General features: G+C 42.8%; 1 protein-coding gene across 1 annotated transcript in view; it reads right to left on the bottom strand.

The window, feature by feature from the left end:
- The window catches only part of grin2aa (glutamate receptor, ionotropic, N-methyl D-aspartate 2A, a), a 214,708-nt gene that overhangs the window by 69,118 nt on the left and 126,671 nt on the right, over positions 1 to 18,919 (bottom strand). The window contains exon 3 of the mRNA XM_072694414.1: positions 8,219 to 8,333. Within this exon, the coding sequence (XP_072550515.1) occupies positions 8,219 to 8,333 (115 nt within the window). The remainder of the gene's footprint in view (positions 1 to 8,218; positions 8,334 to 18,919) is intronic.

The raw sequence follows: 18,919 nt of genomic DNA, 5'->3' as shown, positions 1-18,919 counted from the left end.
CATTCAGAGCTACAGTTTTAAAAACAGCTGGGGCTGCAGCAGCGGAGTCTGACCTGACTCCCAAAGAGATTTTTAAAGGTTTCCAACGACCCACGATAATGAATGTATGAGAACCTGAAATTAGCACAAAACTGAAAGCTGGCTTGTACACGACACTGGCGCAACGCCCACAAGCACCTGACGGGAAAACGCACAGGTGCTATAAACCCCCCCTAAGCATCGAGCTGTGGAGCACTGTGAGAACTGTGTTCTCTGGAATAATGGTGGTGCTCCAACCAGTACTTTTGGGATGAGTTTGGGAGCTGGGGATAGATAAGTTAGTGTGGGGTGGTCATCATGCGACACCCTTAAATCACTAACTCTCTTGTCTAATGCAATCAAACCCTCACAGCAATGCTGCTCCAAAATCTAGCAGAAAAACGTCTTCCCTGGACAGTAGAGAAAGTTACTCCAACAAAAGCAGGATCGACTCTTTTTTATACCCTTGATTTCAGAGGAAACTAAGTAAATAAACTGGTGTCCCAATACTTTTGTCCATATTGTGCTCATCACCCAATAGCCAGGCGAATAACATTGATTATCTGGTTCCAGTGGTGTACCAGATGTACCAGATGTACATATTACGCAGCAAATGAACAGATCCTTCCTTGGAAAGTTTCTGGTAGGTACTGACCACTGCCTACCGGGAACACCCCACAAGGCTGGCCCAGGTTTTGGAGATGCTCTGACATTCCATCAGCATCAACTTCCAGACCTGACTGTTCACTTGCTGCCTAACATGTTGATTCCACCTCTTGTCAGGAGCCATGGTAACCACATAATCAATGGTATGCATGTCCTGGTCAGTGGTTCTAATGTTATGGCAGACTTCTCTGTACTTCAGTAGTGTTGTCTCATTACTCTGACTCAACAAAAAGTGCCCACCGATCTGAACCTGCTTCTCAGAAAGCACCGCAGCGCATCCAACAACAAAGGCGGCACTGAGCTAATTGTATATGGTGACAGAACAGAAGCAGTGTACCGGGGGACAGTGCCAAACTCTGTGGCCTCCTGATGATCTACGCCGCCTCGTGGTTGCTGTGGTCACAAGCATTAGTGCGAACTTCATCAAAGAGCAATATTCTTTATGGCGTGCTGACCACAGCAGCAGCAACAGCGGCAGCTGCGGCGGCGGCCTTTTGCTGCCGGCCCTTCCGTCAGAGTGACGCAACAGATCCCGCTGCAGTCCATCAGAGCTGTAAATCTGCTCGCAGCTTTTGTCTTTGCTCGCCCAGCACTTCGGCGCTGATGAATTGGCTTTGTCAGATTAATATCAACGTAGCGTGGAGCCAAAGCGCATTACACTCCTATTATGTTCTCAAAAACAATGCATCTGTCATGTAGCGGCCCGTCCCCGAGTGCAGTAGCTCACACTGAGGCTGGGGACCAACTGGGCTCTGCGGACACACACCTACAAAGCTTGTTTTGGTACTCCTCAGTGTGGATGCCTCGTATTGCCGGCTAGTGTCATCTAGAACTACACTAAATGTAATTACACATTTACTCATACAGTTAACCAAAAACAACACAGAATACTAAATAAATATAATAACCACATGTGGACAACATTTTTATACCCCTCGGTTAATAAAAGAAAGACCCACAATGGTCACAGGAATAACTTGAATCTGACAAAAGTAATAATAAATAAAAATGCTATGAAAATTAACCAATGAAAATCAGACATTGATTTTGAACCATGGTTCAACAGAATTATTAAAAAAAAATGAATCTTAATTGCTTAATAGGATTTAGGTCAGGGCTTATAGAAGGCCACTTCAGAATAGTCCAATGTTTTCCTATTGGTCATTTTTGGGTGTTTTTAGCTGTGTTTTGGGTCATTATCCTGTTGCAAGACTCATGACCTGCAACTGAGACCAAGCTTTCTGACACTGGGCAGCACATTTCTCTCTAGAATCCCTTGATAGTCTTGGGATATCCTTGTACCCTGCACAGATTCAAGACACCCTGTGCCAGATGCAGCAAAGCAGCCCCAGAACATAACAGAGCCTCCTCCATGTTTCACAGTAGGGACAGTGTTCTATTCTTGATATGCTTCATTTTTCCATCTGTGAACATAGAGCTGATGTGGCAAAAAGTTAAATTTTTGTCTCATCTGTCCATAGGACATTCTCCCAAAAGCTTTGGGGCTTGTCAACATGTAGTCAAAATCGATGTCTGATTTTCAGTGGTTAATTTTCATAGCATTTTTATTTATTATTTTTATTACTTTTGTCAGGTTCAAGTTATTTCTGTGAAACATTGTGGGTTTTTCTTTCATTAACCGAGGGGTACCAACAGTTTTGTCCATGTGTGTATATATATATTAAAAAAATACATATGTAAAAAAATACATTTACATATTACACCTGGGTTAGCTACGTCTTCTATTTCCAATATAAAAATAAAAAAAACAGAGTGCCTTTTGTGATTATGGCAGTGTCCCTCATAAGTATCACAATGTACAATTAGCTCAATTAGTCCTTTGTTGTTGGATGCACTGTAGTGTTTTCTGAGAAATCAGGTCAGATCAGTAAGCAATTATTACTGAAACAGTTAGTCAAAGTAATGTTAAAACACTACTGAAGTATACGGAACATAAGGAAGTCTGCACCGATCAGCCATAACATTAAAACCACTGACCGGGGTGAATACCATTGATTAAATAGTTATAATGGCAATGGTGTTGAACTGTCTTAGTTCTTGAAGTCGATGTGTGGAAGCAGCAAAAAATGGGCAAGCCTAAGAATCTTCGACAAGAAGGCCTCAGCGACTTAAGGGTCAGAGGATCTCCAAAACACAATGGTTGCATAGCTTCAGTGGTTCCCACTTCCATCCTGTTGCTATGCTGTGGCTATGCTGTTGCTACTAGTTAACTTTGTTATTTTTTTGGGTCTTTTTTGCATAAGTCCGGTGAAAACGTTGTATGCAAGCCTAAATTGTGCAATCAAACCCAACAATCTGGGGTTCGATTCAGAGTCGGAAACCCAAGAATACTACTGAACTGGAGGCCACTGTCTAGGCAGAACATGCTAAGGTTCCTCTGGAACGCCACCAGAAGCTGGTGTCTGGCTATGCACCACATTTGCAGCAGGTGAGAACTGCAGAAGGGGCTCTACTAGGTACTGAAGCCGCTTGTCATGAAGGGGTTGAATAATTCGGAGACTGCAGTTGTCGTAAAAAGTGGCATTTTGGGTTGAGTCCAGTAGAAGGGCATCAGGGCATGTAGTTTATTTTTATATATATATATATATATATATGCAAATGAGGGGAAAAGTGTGATAGGGATAGATGTCATGCAAACAGTAAATATACATGAGAGCTGTACCAGAAACATGCCATTCTCTGTTGTCTGGCTCCAGGATTGTGTCCAGGAGCCAAAACAAAGCGTAACTGTTCGCAGCCCTCAGCCAGAGCAGCACCCGGCGCCCGTCTGTGTTCTGCTTTAATCAACATCAACAAGCAGCAACTTGACATGGAATTAATTCATGTAATTACTTTCATGTGGATTCAATTTGGCATCACAAACAGCCTGATCTTTGCAGCTGTCAGCGTGGCGCAGAAAACGTCAAGAGCACTGTGTAAGGTCTCCACCGTGGCCACCGGCTCGGAGAGAAAGACAGAAAGAGAGAGAGAGAGAGAGAGAGAGAGACAACTGTCTCGACTACTCCACTCAACGTCAGTACTCAGTCATTCAACTCAGACCATTGACTGAAATTGGCCTTCTCAAAGAATCCACACTGATGGACTGGGTCGTTCTGCATGATGATGAGGCTTATTTTACTCATAATCCAGTAGTGACAGCCCTGTCACATATAGAGGCAGGGGTGCAGAGGTAGACCGAGGAGTTCGCAGAGGCTGAGAGAGTCGTGGGGTTATTTATAGAGCGGGTGTAGCCGCGCTACCGAGCCATCTGCCACTGACGGTCCCATCAAACCCCAGTCCCAAACCCCAAACATGGCGAGGTCTGCAGGGCTAAAGGGAAATAAAGGAGACCTCACATGGCACTGGGCTCAGGAAGGGCTAGAGCTCAGATTGTATTCAGCCAGGGCTCTCTGATCTCAAACCCAACTGATCTCAAATCTCTCTTGGAAGAGAACCACAACAGATGGTTCTCAAAAGTACCACTTTTTATAAAAGAGGTGTGTGAAGAACCTCTGCAGAGCTCAAACAACCTTCAGATAAGGCTTCTACACCATTGAGGATGGTACCATCACCAACCATCAGAATGTAGCAATGGTGGGTGTTTTGGGTCTTGACCAGCATAGGGGCAAGACAGCATTTGATGGTTTAGGTGGTCTACCAGCATGACCAGCCCGAACAAAGTAGGCAGTCAGTATGACCATCAAGACCAAACTGGTCAACCAGCATGTTCATGCTCCTGATCATGCTGGTTCCCAGTATGAGGATTTTGACCATGCATGTCCACCAGGATGACCAAACTTGTAGACTAGCATAACCATACTGGCCGACCACCTTGACCAACATGGCTAAGTTTGTTGACTACCATGACCATGACCATGACTTGATGACCTGCTTGTTCAAGTTTGTCAACTCAACCGACAGCTAGTCCATTGAACTCAAAGGAAAGCATACGCTAAGCTGGATTACCAGCATGGGGTATGTTTATTATCTGGATGGCCAGCTTTTCAACCGCATTGACCATTAAAGACCGGCGTAGACCACCTGAAGCCAGCTACTAGATCAAGCTGATTGTGATTATTTATGCCTGTCTGTAGATCAGTATACGGTAAAGACGTAGTGGACGTTGAAGAAGTCGTCCATTAAGAAGCCCTGAGCGACTTTGTCAAAGGCCAGATCATAAGGACTAGATGACTAGGTTGGAGAATCTTACAACTTCAGGAGGTCAGCAATGGTGAGCACCTACTGACAGAGGCCTGAGCTGACACAAACCACAAACCTGGCGACAGGGTGTTGGGTGCCAAAGGTTCATTAATACTCAAGAGCAACAAAGGCTAGCCCATCTGGTCTGAAATGACAGAAGGGCTGCGGGGGCAGCAGTCTCAGAAATTTTTAATAATGTTTTGGGGAGGAATGTGTCACAACACACACTACACCTGACCCTGCTGTCAATGGGGACCCGTAGCTAGCACCTTCAGAGGCACAGGTACAGAGGCCAGGGTACTCGTTTGTTCGCACCACTACACTACCGATTACAGAATACGTAAGGGGGGTGGGGCAATATGACTGCAGCATATTTAAAGAACCTTCCAATTGTCCATAGCTTTGAATGGTGGTGGCAACAAAGGGAGCGAGGAACCTCTGGAAAAATGGTCTAGACTCTGGGAGAAGGATTGAGGACCGCTGGCATCAGTGCAAAATTGTACGACCAATAGAAAGTTGCGTAACACAAATGAGTTCAGTAAAATTGAGGAACGTGTTTGTTCAACTTATTAGTCTGAACTCCCCTAGCTGCGAGGTTGAAAAAGGCCTGTCCAACATTACGGCATTAAAAACATAATGATTTAGATAAGCTTCTCTACAAATGCGATTTCCAGCTGGGTTCTGCAAAGCTCAAGCTTTACCGCTGGGGTCCAATTTAGCACACTTTACTCAGCTGTAACCCAAATCCAATAAGGTATCGGTGAGACAAACGCGGCTTAACGAGCCAGAAGAGGAGATATTAAGATAAAACGCCAATTTGTGGCTTGTACGGAAAACCAGGCGACCTCCTGGCAAAGAATCGTCAAGTCGGACAACTCCCACAGTCCCTGTGATCATATCCGCCTCTCGGACCGTGATGAAGTGGACCTCTCGGAGCGTGGCAGCGATTCGTGGAGCAGACGCAAAGTCATGCTTTTCATAAGTGCCCGCGTCTCTCAGTATGGGACCAATCCTGCCAATTAAGCCTCCTACCAATATCGACTGAGCTGCAGAAGCGTCCACACAAATCAATTCCCTCCATTGTTCTGCTCTTCTAATTATTCCTACTGCTGCGATTCCACTGTCCTGCTGCCTCCCGGAGACGGAAGGAGAGGAATCGGCAAACAACACAGCCGACTGCAATGCACACGTATGCCTGAACGTATGCCTGTGTGTCCACAAGGTGCTTGTTTAACTTGTGCTTGAGTGTTTCCAACCGCAAACCTGAGTGGGTTGAGATCCAGAAAAAGCCCATGGCCTAATTACAGCTCCGAATTTGCAATATCTGGCAACGTGTGGACGAAATGGCGAGGTAATTACTGCACTGACACACTTCTACACCGTCCCAGGCTGTAATTAAAATGGCGGCTTCATGGGCACTAATATTGTGTGAACAGTTGTTAATGACGCTTTGCTTGAAGGAATTATAATGGAATTGGAATGGTGCTGGTAAAGAGGTCAGCAGCCACAGCTGAACTGGGGGGTGGAAAAATACATGTCGTGATACATCGACCTGAAGCTCTTAATTCAATTACACAGGTTTTTGGACTTGACCATTTGTTTTGGACAGAATAAAATCGTTGGGCTATTTTAAAATATAAAAATAAATATAAAAAAGCTACTGATAATAAAAATAGAGGATAGAATAATGAAATAATAAAAAAAAATTCAATATAATTGCAAAATAATCAGATCAGACTAAAATCAATCATAATGAAATTGGAATTTATAAAGCTGAATCATGATGATATTTGAGAAGCTGTGATGCAGCATATCAATCAATATACTGATATAAATATATTGAATATATTGATCCAATCTTAATTTGATTGAATCATGGTAAAATATTTTTAATCGTTTCCTAACACACTGCAATTGTATAAAATCTGAACTGAATCGTGGTGAAATGGAGGATTTTGTGATGCACTGAATCATTTTCTACAAAAATAATTGAATTGAAAAAAGGAGAATTGTTTACTGCAGAATTGTAGCTTTGAAGATTTCATGATACACTGAATCATTTTCCAAAGAACTGAACTGCAACTGCATTGAATCTTAATCGAACTTTGATTCAACGATTTCAAGACGCACTAGATAGTTTCCTAAGAAATCATAGTCATCTGATTGAAATTGTGAAATTTAACAAAAAAACTTCCTAATGGAATTAAAATTGCCTCAAATCTGAAATTAATCAGGTTGAGGTTTCAAGTATCGTTGTGAACTGAACTGTTTCCCAAAGAACTGTCACTGAATCAGAATGTGGACAAATATGAAATCACAATGCACCAAATAAATTAATTGAAATGGAATTTGATCTATTTCCTGATATCCGTATCATATCAGAAACAAATCATGGTGAAATGTTAGGGTTTTACTACAAACTAAATAATTTCCTGAGGAACTGTTTTTGAATCAAATCCAAGTTTAAAGTAAAGTTTAAGGTATTGTTATGCACTGAACTGTTTTCTAAAGAATCACATTTGAACATGAGATACAGAATCCAGTTTTGTGATATAGTGAATCATTTTCTGAAGAATCAGAAATGCATAAAATGTGAATCGGATTATGGTGAACTGATTGATTTCATGGTGCACTGATTTGTTTCCTGCAAAAATGTTATGTCTAAAGTGTTTATAATATAATATATATATAAAACTATAGATAATTTCCTGAAAAATTCAAATCATATTGTATCTGAAACAAATCATGGTTTGAGCCTTCATGATAAATTGAGTAATTTCCCAGAGAATCATAGTTCAAATTTAAACTGAAGGATGGTAAAATACTAGATGATGAATCAGTGAATCATTTCCTAAATAATTGAGTGAGTGAATCATGAAGTGAAATTTGAGGTGACATAATACACAGAATCATAATATACTGAATCATAATACGCTGAATCATAATATGCTGAATCATAATTTACTGAATCATAATATACGGAATCGTAATACACTGAATCATAATACACTGAATCATAATTTGCTGAATCATAATTTACTGAATCATAATATACAGAATCATAATACACTGAATCATAATACACTGAATCATAATATACTGAATCACAATACACTGAATCATAATTTACTGAATCATAATACACTGAATCATAATATACTGAATCATAGTACACTGAATCAGTATACACTGAATCATAATACACTGAATGTAAAATGAATCATGGTGATTTTTAAGATGCACTAATTCACTCCTAAAGAATCATATCTGAATCAAATCATGGAGAAATATGAGATCATGACGCACCGAATCACAATCAATATACCAGACCTACCTTTTCCCATTCTCTGTCCTTATTCAGCACGATGACCACCAGCTTGGGATGCTCCTGGTAGCCGTCCTCCGTGAAGGATAAATCTCTGCCATCCCAGGTCACGTTCATCATGTACCTGCAGGACACACACACACACATGCAGAGCTGATGATACCCAGGAATAGAGCAGGAAGTCCAAATATATCGCACCTAACCTCACCAGGAAGAACAGGGAGGAAAAAAAACACTGCCAGTCCTGCTGATCTGAATTCTATACGTAAAGAAATCAACATAATGTATGGAGGTCATCTGGAGCGTGCGGGGCCGGAAGACACCAGGAAGAATTAATGAGCCATCCAACAACTAACGGCTGACCCAAATCAGATGTCACATTAAGCAAAGATGAAAAATCTGCTGGGGATATTATTAGTATCGTATGAAATCCACATTTGTCAATGCCACGCGAGAGAGAGAGAGTGAGAGAGAGAGAGAAAGAGAGAGAGAGAGAGAGAGAGAGAGGATGAGGAAGAGAGGGTGACAGACAGGGTGTAAGGGTTGTCTGAAACCAGAGGGGAGATAACGAAATAAGGAAGTGTGTGTGTGTGTGACAGGGTTCTTGACATTTCGCAGCGCCTCTGTGTTCTCATACCGTTGCCTTAAGCGCGAGACGTAAAGCTACGTGTAGCCCTCCTGCGCTTCACACTGGGCCACATGCCCTCTACCTAGGGAGACCAGGGTGCTAAAAACACACACATACACACCAACATACACACTCATATATACACCCACATACACACCCACATACACACTCATATATACACCTACATACACACCGATATACACACTCATATATACACCCACATACACACCCACATACACACTCATATATACACCCACATACACACCCATATACACACCCACATACACACTCATATATACACCCACATACACACCGATATACACACCCACATACACACTCATATATACACCCACATACACACCGATATACACACCCATATATACACCCACATACACACCGATATACACACCCACATACACACCGATATACACACCCATATATACACCCACATACACACCGATATACACACCCATATATACACCCACATACACACCGATATACACACCCACATACACACCCATATATACACCCACATACACACTGATATACACACCCATATATACACCCACAAACACACCGATATACACACCCACATACACACTCATATATACTCATATATACTTATATATATATATATATACTTACTCATATATATTTTCCTCTCTCCGTTTTTTAGCCCTGTAAATATTAGCCCTGTATGAAGCGATAGTAAGTCATATAGAAAGACCTCAAAACACCATTATCATCATTATTCCCACATTACACACTACTCCCTATGTAGTGTACTATGCAAGTTACAGAATGAAGGTTTCTAAATCTAAACAGAGCATTAATATATGTATATATATATATCTGTAATAGAAGAGTATTTACATTTATTTATATGTGAAACTGAAATCTAGAGCTCTCTGTGTGTAGACGCTGTAGTATAAGACTTAGGTAGTTCACTGCATTGGGAGTAGGGAGGTATTCAGCCAGATACATGCATGCATTGCGACGTCAGCGTTTTCGTAATGTTCTGTTCTTCCCGGTTCACACAACGTTTTTAAAATCTCCAACGTTTTCAAAAATCCAAAAAAATGGACCAAAAACAACATTTTGGTGTGGATGAGAGGACAAAACGCAGCCCAAAACCTCTGCTTTTAAAAAAAATCGGATGTGAACTTTGGACGGGGCCTAAAATAGAACCTTGTGGGACTCAAGGGACGAAATGTACACAATGCTCAATAATTTACAATGATTTTTGCATTGGGACTAATAACTAAACAATGGACTTCAGGTTCAATGTGTTCGCTGTCAACAGAAGTCCATTTTAAAAGATTTTAAGAATATATTTAAGTCATTTTGGAGCATTCCTATTGGTCCATGACAGTTTGGCAAGTGCCAGGCTCACATAATTTCAAAAAGTGGTGAAAACTGGTGAAAATGGAGGTACAAAGATTTTGCACAAAGGTGAACATTTATAAGCCTACAGGCCCATGAAGTGTGTGTGATTCTGTAATTGGCATCATGCCCATACTAGGAAAGCTGGATTTCCTAATGATCGTTCCATATCGCGCCCTATGACCTAAGGCCATCCAGGTGCTTGTTCAGTCCTTTGCCATCCTGGCTGCTCTTCCTATGCCTACCATCAGGTCTCTGCAACTGCTCCAGAATACAGAGGCACAACTTGGCTGGGGAGCAATAAGGGATAAAGTATGGAGGGCGATGGGAAGGATGAGAACAGCCTGTTGTAGATACAGTTCAGTTAATACCAATCAATCAGCACTTGAAGGCCACAACCTATGAGGGTCTTCTAACAGCTAGTTCCAGGATGATGATGCACTTTGTCACAAAGCAAAGGTCCTCTCAAACTAGTTTCAGAGGTCAGTCATCTTCACTGGCCTTCCCGATCATCGGATCTGAATGCAGTAGAAGACTTAAGGGATGTGGTAGAACAGGAGACTCAGAGCCTGAAGGTTGCAGGAATTGCAGACACAGGAATGGTTCCAGCATGTCATGAAGAATTGAGGCTCTTTCTAAGAGAGTAAAAGGAGGCCATACCCAGCATTAATACTAAATAATTGTTCCTAATAAATTGCTCAGTGAGTCCATTTTCCAACAGCATTACTGAAGAAGAAAATGGCCAGTTCACCTGATGGACCTTCACCACCAGCATATATATCTGCATTTTATGGCTACTGTGAAAAGGGCTTCATGGGAAGCGGCAGAGTGCTGAGTAATGCATCTCCGGCCGTAGGCACCGCGTTTCAAGACGTTAGAAGTCCCGCGCCCTCCGCGATTTACAGCCGCAGTCAGGTGGCTGAACACCTCACAGCCCTGCTGAATTGATTGGGAACACTGAAGTTTCAATCACACTAGATATTTGTCACACCCTCCTCCAGGGGATCCCATCAACGATCCACTTCTCCATTCTTCAGAACAGCGGGTGCAGCCTCACACATGCACACACACTGGAGCTGAGTTAGTCTAAGTCCTAATGCACAGCTCTCTGTCTTTCATATAATAAAAAAAAAACAACCTGTCCAAGGGTTTGGGCATCCTAAGCATTGTAAAGGCTCAGATATTTTTGATCAGCAGATCCAACATCAGATTTCTAAATCGGATTCTTCAAACCTCCTCACCTCTAAGCAACTGCCTAAGGGTCTGAAAGCAGAAGCAATTGAGGCCTAATTGAGGCCGAGGAAGGCCATCAAGTCAGGTGTTTCAGCTTGCCGCCTCTATAGTGCACAACGTCATTAAGAAATGGCAGTTCAGGGGAACTGTGGAGGTCAAGATGAGATCTGAACTGGGTATAGAGGGAACTCCCACCCCACAGGACTGCCAAGAACCTGCATTATAGTTTAAGCATTGGTCAAGAAGGTGGTGCACTATTCTACTGTGCAGAGACAGTGCATTCCTCTTCTGTGTAGCTTTACTGTAGCCAAAGGACAATTTCAGAAAATTCCAGATATCCCAGATTATTATGTCTGAATGACTGACTGGTTGAGATGTGGACAGAGTCATTCAGAGTGGCTCTGGTGTGAAATCTCACAGATTTAGTGATGTTTATAGTTATAGCTGGTGATGGGAGCCAGGGGTCATCATGACTACAACACATATGTAGACATTGTATTTACTGCAGTATTTACTACCCAAAAGTGAACCACCATTGTGTGGTCCTAATTTTTTGCAGTCCTTGTTTTCTGTGGTCCTCATTTTCTGCTGTCTGTTTTCTGCGGTCCTCATTTCCTGTGATCCTTGTTTTCTGTGGTCCTCATTTATTGCAGGCCTTGTTTTCTGAGGTCCTCATTTTTTGCAGTCCTCATTTTCTGCTGTCTGTTTTCTGCGGTCCTCATTTCCTGCGGTCCTTGTTTTCTGAGGTCCTTATTTTCTGCGGTCCTTGTTTTCTGTGGTCCTCATTTTCTGCGGTCCTTGTTTTCTGTGGTCCTCATTTTTTGCAGTCCTTGTTTTCTGAGGTCCTCATTTTTGCCGTCCTCGTTTTCTGCTGTCTGTTTTCTGCGGTCCTCATTTCCTGCGATCCTTGTTTTCTGTGGTTCTCATTTTTTTGCAGTCCTTGTTTTCTGAGGTCCTCATTCTCTGCAGTCCTTATTTTCCATGGTTCTCATTTTGATTCTACTGAAGTTTAACACCTTTAGTCACCTTATGTGAGTTTTGTTACCAAAGAACAGCCCCACCAGTTTGCACAGAAGTCCATGTAGTTACTGAGTAAAAGACCTTAGTGTATAGTGTATCATATAAAAGAGGTTATATATTGACAGTAAATGTTAGAACCCGCTATACGTTCCAGCACATTCTGTATGTATTTTGAAAATACTTTTTAGGCCAAAAACATAAAGCAAACATATTACGCCACAACGTCCCAGGCACCACACAACTCAACCGAAACGACTTCAGGTAAAACGTCAGAGGGGTTCAACTCTTCAGACGTCTGATTCCGATCACCACCACTGTAAACAGTTCTGCCTCTGTAAGTGTCTCTAGAACTGAGCACTTCAAGGGGTGTCTTAAATTGTTCCTTAGAGATGTCAAAGAGTTTTCTGTCTTGACTGTGGGACAGGTGGTGAATTGATGATCCCTGATCTCCTTCTTTACCGGATGTGTTTCCATCGGCAGTAGGTCTGCAGATCTGCAGCTTCGGCCTGTTTCCACATCTGCAATCTCAGGATATAAGGGATTGGGATTTTCGCTCACTAGGGTGCGAACAATGGAAGTGTACCCTCAAAGCTATAACCTGGTCCTCAATGTCCCATTCAGTCTGGAGGTACACAACTGCAAGGACTATGACCACTGAAAGGACCAACCCAGGGACTATTTGTCCACGCAACACCAGTATGGCCATGGCGTATTGTCTTGTGGCTCTCCGCTCTCATCTTGCCTGCTTTCCACCAATTACTGACTGGTCAGCAACTTCTCTACACGTCTCAATTTGAGCTTCAGTGCAGCAGCTCAGGAGGGCAAAGCCCTCAGCCTGTTATTCCCTGTCCCCTACAGGTGTCTGCCCTGTGGACATCAGCAGTGAACCATGGATGCAGACAGAGAAAGAGAGAGAGAGAGAAGTTGAAGAGTACAGGAGAAAGAGAGTAGAGTCACATATGGTTTGGGTCATTTTTTGGGCTGCTGTCCAGGCTTTAACAGGCCAAACCTCCAGTCTTGCCAAATAACCCCTGTCCTTTTACTCACTGCTGTCCACACCTTTACTCCTTCCTCCTTCAGGTCCCACTGACCAAGAGCACACATTGGCATGCTATTACAGTACCATGCCGGAACTCAGTGAGCTCTTTAGGACCACCCATTTCTTCACATGTTTTGGAAAAAAGAGCGTGAAGAACCTTTAAATTGACTGAGAACCTTTACATCCATTTCTTTAAACTTTTAAAAGGTTATTTCCACTTTTTGGGATCTTCATCTTCTGCCGTTTTTATTTTCATTGGTCCAAATTTCTGCTGTCCTCGTTCTTAGCAGTTCTCGTTTTCTGCTGTCCTGTTTTGTGTGGTCCTCATTTTCTGCAGTCCTTGGTTTTGGTGGTCCTCGTTCGCTGTGGTCCTCGTTTTCTAAAGTCCTCGTTTTCTGCAGTCCTTATTTTTTGTGGTCCTCGTTTTCTGGGGGCTTCCTTTTTCTGCAATTTTCTTTTTCTGTGGTCCAGATTTTCTGCTGTCCTTATTTTTAGCAGTTCTCGTTTTCTGCTGTCCTGTTTTGTGTGGTCCTCATTTTTTATGCAGTCCTTGTTTTTGGTGGTCCTCGTTAGCTGTTGTTCTCCTTTTCTGGGGTCTTCATTTTCTGCAGTTTTAATTTTCTGTGGTCCAAATTTTCTGCTCTTCTTGTTTTCGGTGGTCCTCGTTCACTATGATCCTCATTTTCAGTGGTCTTCTTTTTCTGCAGCCCCCTTTTTCCGGGGTCCTCATTTTGATCGGCGTTGGAAACTCCTTTTCACTGAGTTTGTGGTTCCTGTATACATCAGCGGACAGAGAGCGAGTGTAGGGAAATTTAGCGGTCAGCTGAGGGAGAGTTTTACATGTGTTGCCATGCATGCCTGCACAGCGGCCCACGGTCCTGTGCATTCTGGGTGCTGGAGTGTGGATAAATCAAGGCCTCCTTTATTAGGCTGTTTCACCAGGAGCCGTGGCATGAAGCAAGGCAGGCCGTACATCCCTCCACTCCCCCACCTCCCCAAATGCCCCACATACAGAGCTTCTGTAATTAGTGCTAAAGAATGTCTCTTCGTGCGGTTCATTTGCTAAAAGCCACATACATCTTCAGCACAGTGACTGAAATAATTAGGCCTCTCGATGATGTGCTAGCGCTGCAGAACGGTGCAGCCTCTCAGTGCCGGGCCAAAACAGTGCACTCGCCTCAACTTATTCAGTTCAGATCTGAAGTTAAATACAAGCAGCCACCTCAAAACTGCAGCTACTGACTTCATTACCTCACTGCTATTAGATAGATACAAAACATAATGGCTTCATAATAATAATCTTCATAGGGACTTCATAAAACATGAATAAGCATTAATATATATATCAAATATTGCAATGTACAGGTTAAAAAAGTGCTTTACTCTTTTTGATAGCAGCACATTTTATCCAGTAACACAATTTAAAGGCTATCTTTAGAGGGGCTTGCATAAGCACTGAATGATGTATTTAGAAAGTAATACATGGAGTAATACATAAATAAATGCCATTAATCAAAGAAATGACATAAGGTGTTTTAATAAGACAATAAAGACAGTAATATATATAATAATATTTTTTTTCACACCCAAGTAATTGAGATTATAAGGCAAATGTATAACTTAGAGCACCATATATCAGTTGTATGGACATTCTTGATAGCCTAGGGCTTTTCCTGGCTTTAATTTTCATATATATTTTGCCATATGTATGCACATCATCGCTGTCCTGCAAAAACCTTTTTTATAAATATTTGTCGTTTTTTTTATTTTTGACATAATGTGATTGTGCAGTTGCAGTTATTCTTTACATTGAGTCAAAATTTCATGATGAATGGACCAATAGAAATGCTCCAAAAATGACCTGACATTGACTTCCATTGAAAGTTAGGAAGCCTTTTTTCGTCTACTGCAAAGCTGACGTGGGGGCACAGTGAGCTGGGCAATATGACGATATTTTATTGTATCGTGATAAATTTATTGTGTTAATATGTTTTTCTAAGCATATGGAGGAGACTGTTAGTGCTTAATAAACACTGATCAGCTGCAGGTTTCATTACGAACAGTGTAATTAGACTGGGTTAATTAGATGAAGAGCAGCAGATGTTGAGTAGAAATCACTGTATTCAGGACAGGACAGATTCTGAATAGTAGTTTATAAGAATCTGTAGCTACTGATGTGTTTAGTCTGTGATTACATGTATTGTGATAAATATTGTGTATCATGGAAAAAGTCTTTAAATATTGTGATAATGTATTTTTACCATATCGCCCAGCCCTAATACAGTGGTAGGCAAAAGTCTGGGAACCCCTAGTCAAAATTCCTCAACTGTGAATAGTTAAGTGAGTAGAAGATGACCTGATCCCCAAAAGGCAAAGCGGTACAGGTGAATGAGTTTTCAGGGGACCAGTTCCTCAGCTGCTTAGTGTAATGTACAAAATGCAGGAATGCTTTTTCAGGAAGAATGGGCCACAATCCCTCCAGGGGGAACAAACTAAAGGTTTTGCCATGGCCCTCATGGCCAGTCCCCTAACCTCAAAGGAACACCAGCAAATTCTGGAAGCAAACTTGATGCCTTCACATCTGTGGAAAAGCTGGAGATGAAACCAGGATGGCTTCTACAGCAGGATAATGATCTTAAACACACCTCAAAATCCACAATAGACTAGCCCAGGAGGCCCTCACAGTCCCCTGACCTCAAAAGAGCCAGAGAAGAATGGGCAACAATACCTCCAGGGGGCACAAACTAAAGGTTTTACCATGGCCCTTACAATCCCCCAACCTCAAAAGACCACCAGCAAATTCGGAAGGCAAACTTCACACCTTCACATCTGTGGAAAAGCAGAATAATGATCATTAACACACACCTCAAAATCCATATTGGACTACCTCAGGAGGCGCAAACTGAAGGTTTTGCCATGACCCTCAAAAGAGCAGGGCATGTGAGATTGCCCAAGAATCTCCAAAACTAGAAGCCATTTGCAGGAAGAATGAGCAACAATCCCCCCTAAACAAGAACTGTAAGACTCTCAGCTGCTACAAAAAGTGCTACAAAAAGACTTGCCGCTGTTTTAAACCAGGGGTGCCCAAACTTTTGCATGCAACTCATGCAGATCCGTGCTGCACTGCACCCACCCGCAGCTGCAGCCTGAGCGCACCTCGCATCCCAGCCCTACTAAGTGCATCGGATCCAAAGTGGGCCAAGGCAAGCATGCTTATGCTCTCCAACGGGCATGTGTGTGTGTGTGTGTGTGTGTGTTTGAGTGAGGGCTGTTAGTAAGAGCGTTCTCCTCTCCCTGGAGGACAGATTCAGGTCAATTAAAGTCCTTCCAGCCTGAAGTTCTTAAAACAAAAACACCGGCCCAACATGCTGGCTTGTGTCAGGCCTGCATATCCACCGCTTTCCTCCTCGCACGTCCGTTTCCTGCTCCTTCTGCCTCGGTTCCTCCACCATCACCTGCTCTTCGTGGCTGATCCCTCCATTGCTCATGTCAAAGGGACATGACTCCAGCATTACCAAAAGTGCTCTCGTATTGTATGCATCTAAACGGCACCGCTTCTAGAAGATGGTGGTGGTGCCGGCCTTATTCTATCTCAAGCGGAGCTTCAATGTGAAGTTACACTATGTGTCCAGAAGTATCCGGACACCAACTGGTGCTCGATCATCGCTTGAAGGCCACGGGCACAGGCATCTCCTATTATCTAATGGCTGGTCCCATGAACACAACACTGACTTCCCAGTCACCTGAAACCAGTTCAACACCTTTGGGACGTTCCTTGGAGTACATACAGCACACGAAGTTCTAAACAGCAGTGGGTTCACCCTGATTGGCTAATCCTAGTGTTTCTCACACAGCCTGGCATGTGTCTGTATGACGATATCGAGTGCCAGCACAGCTCCAGGTGGGAAAGGGGCTGTGCTCCACTCGTCTGGCCAGGCCTAATGCAGTGTGACCACGACGGCATATGATAAAACTCCTACAGGGGACACGGCGACAACACCGAAAAAAAAATATTCCCCACCCCCAAGGAGACCGGGGGCATTTCAGGCCTCGGATGGAGGGAGGATGATGATGTCGCAGATGATGTCATTGCTGACCTCCCTATAACAAAATTCCCTGTCATCACAGGTAGGTAGACTTCAGGTGGCCTGTAATCGGACATTACAAGGAGCATAAGTCATGTCGGCTGAGTTTCAGGGAGAAAAGGTCACTGTAAAAGCAGAAGCCGATGCCGCAGACTCCCTGGTGACGCTGGGCCGCCTCTGCATCTCTTATCGTGCTCATATATTCGGGAGGGTTTAACGGGGTCAATGAATGCATTTATTGAGTGTTTTTAAGGTGTTTTTGAACCATAAACAGCAGAGGTGTCAAGTAACGAAGTACAAATACTAAGAAATGTTGGTTATCTATACTTTGCTGCGACTTTTTACTTCTACTTCTTATATTTTCACCCAATTTTCTGAACTTTCTCCTCCTTACATTTTAAAAACAGCCTCTTACTCCAATTCATTTCCCTTAGATTTCATTCCGGCTCGTCATCAATAAAAAAACTCCAAAACTGATAAACTCCAGATAAATCTCTCCATCCTGAAAGTGTGAGTCTAATCGTGGTTGGATGAGAAGTATAAACAGACACCATTCTGACTCCCTATTGGTTCATAAGCGATCCATCACACCTGCACACGCCCCGTCCCTCTCCAGCGAGCTCACAGCAGACGTCTGTAGTCTAGTATGAAGACTGTGTGCGTGGCAGAGACTCAAGAGAGCTGCAGTGAAACGTCCCGACTGAGCCCCACATTTACATTCCAATAAAGCTTATTGATCACACGCCTCTGAAGTCTGACTTTCTGCAGCTTTACAGAACTTCTAGACAACGACTCCTCATATTTTCCTCTATGAAGCTCATGTTGATGCTCAGTAGAGCACAGAGACGCTCCTTTAATAGAGCATATATTACTGAAATGCTTCATTTTCAATGGGCAGATCTGCAGCTGAAACAGGAGCCTAGTGCAGCCCAACATTTTTAACATCAACATTTTAATAGATCATTTTAATTCTCCTCATTATGACTTTTAGAGAAATGGGTTTTTGGGGAGGGTGAGGGGGGGTAGTGTACTATAGACCCTTTGGCGCGGCCTAAGCTTTCGGCCTTTGTTTTCCTTTATTACTTTTACTTTTCTACTTGAAGTCATTCTGAAACCAGTACTTTTACACTTTTATGTACAAAAAATGCAGTTTCCCCTTTCGATGGGCCCTTTTAAGGGAACACTAAGGGAGCACTGCACTGTTTTTCTACCTACCCAGCAAACCTACCGCAGCATTAGCATGCATGACTACCGGGCTCCTTCAACATCACAGCATTTTGACTGGTACTGTTTTGTAAAAGGGTAATTTGCAGAACAATTCT

This window comes from Salminus brasiliensis, chromosome 12, assembly GCF_030463535.1.
Source record: "Salminus brasiliensis chromosome 12, fSalBra1.hap2, whole genome shotgun sequence".
NCBI lineage: Eukaryota > Metazoa > Chordata > Actinopteri > Characiformes > Bryconidae > Salminus > Salminus brasiliensis.
Note: the sequence above shows the minus strand (reverse complement) of the source record. Positions and strands in the feature narration are given on the sequence as shown.